Here is a 4,993-nt window from a genome sequence, read left to right as displayed (position 1 = left end):
TCTCGCAGCCGCACGGTAAGGGCCGGCGGGGCGCGCAGCTCCCGCCTCTACCCCACCCCACCCCCGCGGGCGGGCGGGAGCGAGGCGGCCTCTGCGGGGCCATGGCCCGGGGGGTGGGCAGCCGTGATGTGACTTGGAATTGTTTGGGTATCTGTGTGCGCGCGCCAAGCTGTGGTGTTTCGAGTTGGACGCTGGAATATGTGTGTACATTTCTGTGTGTGTGCATAGGCATATGTATCTGTGCACATATATGGATGTATATGCGTGTATAGAAGATTGTGCCCCAGATATGCCTATATCCAATACCACCTGCAAGCAGTGCAATGCAACCGCCAGGCATTGAAGTTATATGGCCCAGAGGTATTTCTAGACGTGATTTGATTTGAACTTTGGAATTAATATATGTGCCCCAAATTACACATGTGTACACACATACGTGTACACACCTGTGTATGTACACACACCTGTGTATATATGTGTGTGTGTGTGTGTGTGTATGCACGTATGTATGTGTATATTAGAGGTGCACCGATAGATTGGTCTGATACCGGATCGGTACTGATACAAAGAAAAATTGCTGTATTGGATATCAGCCTTATGGTGCCGATAATTTGATAAATGCCCATGCTGCGCACAGCCGTGGTGCAGCACAGAGTAGAGCCTGCAGAGCTACCTCCAGCTAGTAAATCAAAAGCAGAGTGGGGAGGGAAGGGGCATCAGGGAGCAGATCAACACCCCCCATGGGGACAGAGGGGGTAGGGGCAGATGCTGCACAGGTGGGGTGGGGGAGCGGGACAGGTGCAGCTCAGGGTGGGGGCTGATTCCCACTGCTGCTTGCACCCCGGGAGGGCGGCAGGGTGGGGGTGTGCCCCCCAGATCTGCATGGGGCAGGCTGGAGCCTGCTGTTCTTGGTGGGGGTGGGCTTGGAGCAGGTGCCGGCAGTGCTAGGAGGGGCTGCAGCCACCCCAATTTTCGCCGCAGCTCCGCTTCCAGCCCCGTGTCACGAGGCGCAGCCTGGCTTCATGTCTTGCCTCCACCCATGTGCTGGGAAGAGCCAAGGCTGCTCTGGGCAGCTGGTGGCAGCGGCAGCTCTGGGAGCGGAGCTGCAGCGAAACTTGGGGTGGCTGCAGCCCTTTCCTAGCACCACCAGTGCCGGTTATGAGCCCAGCCCTGCTGAGGAGAGCTGTGCAGCACCAACTCCAGCCTAACTCGCACAGATCCAGGGGGAACCCCCTCCACCTGCACTCCCGGGGTGCAGGCAGTGGCAGGAGCTGCCTCCCCCCACGAGCCACGCCTCTGTCCCACACTCTTGCAAGAATAAGGTTTACCTACCCTTGTGGGGTAATGCACAGGAACTCCACTGTCTGAAAAGAGATAAGCCCAGTAGCTGCTTGGTCTGGGAGAATAGTAGCAGGTGCTGATTCCCCTGTAAAATGGCAGCTGTTCTGAGATGCTTGGAAGTAAGACTCAATCGGCAGAGATGCAACTTTCATGTCTCCTTCATACCACTCTTCAGTTCTGTATGCACCACTCTGACATGTACAAGGACATGGGTGTGGATATGTACATGGACAAGGTTGAACATCAGGGATTCCTGAGCTCTATCTATTCCTGTTAATTAAATCAGTCACCTTATAGCATTGATTTTCAACCAGAGTGCCATGAGATATTACTTTCATAGATGTTAGGGGCTAGAAGGGACCTAACAGATCATCAGGTTCAGCCCCCTTGTACTTGGGCAGGAACGATCCCAGCAAGCTGGTCATCAAGACACTTTGAAGATCGCCAGGGTGGGTGACTACTACCTCGGGGGGGAGCCTGTTCCAAACCCTCAGCACTCAACTTGTAATGAAGTTTTTCCTTAAGTCCAGTCTGAAGCAATCTTCAGTCAGTTTGTGCCCATTGTTTCTTGTCCTCCCCTGGGGGGCCTCGGTGAACAGATTCTCGCCCAGGCCCTGGTGTACACCCCTAAATACTTATAAGCAGCCACCAAGTCCCCTTTAAGTCTTCTGTTCTCCAGGCTGAACAGTCCCAAGTCTTTCAGCCTTTCTTTGTATGACTAGCTCTCTAGGCCTCTAATCGTGTGTGGCCCTTCTTTGGACTCTCTCAATATTTTTAAGGGTGCCATGCAATATTAGCACTGTTAGGCATGCAGACATCTACATGTGAGTCACAAGATGATAAACCCAGAGATTTCAAAAAGGAATCCGGAACATAAAAAACATTCTGCCTTGTGGTCTTTCTGATCTCTTTGCAGCAGAAGAATTGCTCTACTGTTTTTTTCAGTGGTCAAAAAAATAAGTAAAATCAGAGGTGGCATTTTCTGAGGGATGCCTTGAGTGTAAGCAGATGTGCCCTTGAGTTTAGAAAGGTTAAGATTCTCGCTGCCTTGTTGCCACAAGTGCATCATGCTTATCAAAATATTAGCATTCTCTCTGTTTCTGCTTCTCAACAGATGTAGCTGGAAAGAGACCCTCAATGCTGAAAATTGATCAGGCCTTGCTGTTAATCCACAATGAGTTGCACAATGAAGTTTTGACAGTCTCCTGGCTTTCTGATTATTGTTACCAGGTAAAGAAATTTCACCCTGTTTGTAAGAAAAGGTTTTATTTTCAAGACGGCAGGATGCTGCAGGGGATACAGTGCTGGACTAGCACTTACTCACCTAAGGAATTATGGAAATACTTTGAAAATTCTGGTTTTTCAGCTGTCTCTCAGATGAGCTAAAAAGATCAGTGACAGATTGGGGAAGGCAGATGCCTTTCACATTCATCATAGATTCCAGTAGGTCCTCTCTCAATTCCCTTTTGAACCCTGGCTCTCCCTACCCACTCAGACTTCCACTGCTGAAAGCCCAATTCTGGACACTCAGCCTGGGAACCACAGACATGCATGAGACTGATTCCTACAAGACATTAAGGCTTGTTCATAAGATTAAAAGATATTTAAGCCCTTGTGCTTCAGAGCACAAGCTAAGGCTTGGTAAGGTGCTAAATAAATAAAGAAAGATGCTAAATAAATCAAGTTATGATGACAGTTCTTACTATGGACAAGTTATTTTGTAACTGCTCTCTTCAGGAATTCTTGTAGCTTCCTCTGAAGCAGCTAGTACTGACCTCAGCTAGAGACAAGCTATTGGGCCAGATGGAGGCTTACTCTAACCTGGTCCGGAAAGCTACGCTATCTTGTGATAGTGCCTTTTTTAATGATTAAATTAATTATATCTGTTTTGCTGGGTATTAATTCTAGTGAAAGAGCATTTTTGAAAATCCCATCATAGATACTTTGATTTAGGCTCTGTTTTTTAATTTAGGCTGTAGTATTTCCTTCAGCCACAGCTCACAAGAGAAGTTAAGTGTTTGCTTTTGGTAAAGCCAGACTTTCATTGTACTCTTGTTTCTAAATGTTTTTATTTAAATGGAAATCACTTTGCTCTGTTTATCATCATCAGGTTGTCTTTTCTCTTTTAATCCTTGCTCTGGCTTGTTGTTTCCCAGTGCTTGTATCAGTACTTGGCGTTGGTGCCCTTGAACAATACCTCAGGAAAGCCTCGAGTGGAAGTCGCAGTGGATGCTCAGCACCCTGTCACCCTCCAGCTCAATGGCACGTTGGATGGCAAAGAGCTTTGCAAGTTTGTAGCCAGTCTGAAGATGACCTGTTGAAACCGCTAGTGCTTGAATGTTCTGTCTCTTACCAGCCATGTCCCTAATGTCTGTGGCTTTCCCATCACAGTTAGTACTGGGTGTTTGGACTTACAGCTTAATGTATGTGGCATCACTGCAAAATATTATTTACTTTATAGAGGTGCCAAAAGGATTCAGTCATAAGTGGGGTCCATTTAATAGAAATCATAGAGAAATAGGGCTGGAAGAGACCTCTAGAGGTCTTCTCATCCAATCCCCTACTTAAGTCATGATCATCCCTATCCAAATCAAACCACATTTTGCTATGTGCTATACAAAAGACACATGAATTTAGAGTCCCTGGCTCTGAGCCTGCAGATTAAAAAGTCAGGTGATGTATGAAGAGTGGAATAGTTCAAGGAAGGAAGTCTTGTGAATTCTGTCCTTAAAGAAGTCAGTGGGATCTTATTCAGGGAAGGGGAAGGTTTTAGGAGGGAACCAAAGTACCAAGTAAGCTCTGAGAATGGATTGTGCAGTTATCAGTGAAATAAGAAAAATATTGCAAGGAATGTCATAGAGTTGAAGAGAGGAATCAGCATACAATAGGAGTTTCTGTGACTGCAGGGCTTTTCCAGAGCTCAGAGGGCCAGAGACAGATTTGGGGTGTGTCATGTTTAGGCCCAAGAAGGGATGGCCTTTGTGGTGGGAGGAAGAAGTGGAGAGGAGTCATATAATTGAGTCAGTAGAGAGGAGGAAGAGAGCAGTGAAGAGGGGACTGAGAAAGGTAGAGTAGTTAAGGTCATAAGTGGACTGGAATCCTAGGAAATGCTGAGGGTTGAAAGCAGATGGGGAGAGGACTAAGTTGGATCATTGTGCTCTGCAAATACTAGGTTGAGTGAACAACTATTTTTGTGGATACAGTCATTGATCCAGGGTTCAAGATTTCATAGATTTCATAGACATTAGGGCTGGAAGGGACCTCAGAAGATCATCACCAAAGGGCAGGAAGTCAGCTGGGGTCATAGGATCCCAGCAAGATAAGCATCCAATTTGCTCTTGAAGATGTTCACTGTAGGTGCTTGCACCACCTCCGATGGCAGGCTGTTCCAGACCTTGGGGACTTGGACAGTAAAGAAATTCTTCCTTATGTCCAGCCTGAAATGGGCTTGTAGTAGTTTATGACTGTTCGACCTCATCATCCTTTGGGGCGCTCTGGTGAACAAACGTTCCCCCAGATACTGGTGGTCACCCCTATAAACTTATAGGTGGCCATCAGATCACCCCTGAGCCTGCGCTTTTCCAGGCTAAAGAGCCCCATGGAACTCAGCCTGTCATCGTAAGGTCTGCTTTCCTGACCTCTGTTCATGCGT

The 4,993-nt window shown here is 47.4% G+C and overlaps 1 protein-coding gene across 1 annotated transcript in view; it reads left to right on the top strand.

Moving 5' to 3' along the window:
- Nucleotides 1-6: 6 nt before the first annotated feature.
- The window catches only part of HGSNAT (heparan-alpha-glucosaminide N-acetyltransferase), a 44,359-nt gene continuing 39,372 nt past the window's right edge, over nt 7-4,993 (top strand). The window contains exons 1-3 of the mRNA XM_019522238.1: nt 7-15; nt 2,456-2,571; nt 3,498-3,631. Coding sequence (XP_019377783.1) covers nt 2,479-2,571; nt 3,498-3,631 — 227 coding nt within the window. The 5' untranslated portion in view covers nt 7-15; nt 2,456-2,478. The remainder of the gene's footprint in view (nt 16-2,455; nt 2,572-3,497; nt 3,632-4,993) is intronic.

The sequence above is a fragment of the Gavialis gangeticus genome, unplaced genomic scaffold (assembly GCF_001723915.1).
Source record: "Gavialis gangeticus isolate Ggan-Ray unplaced genomic scaffold, GavGan_comp1, whole genome shotgun sequence".
In the NCBI taxonomy this organism is placed as follows: domain Eukaryota; kingdom Metazoa; phylum Chordata; order Crocodylia; family Gavialidae; genus Gavialis; species Gavialis gangeticus.
Note: the sequence above shows the minus strand (reverse complement) of the source record. Positions and strands in the feature narration are given on the sequence as shown.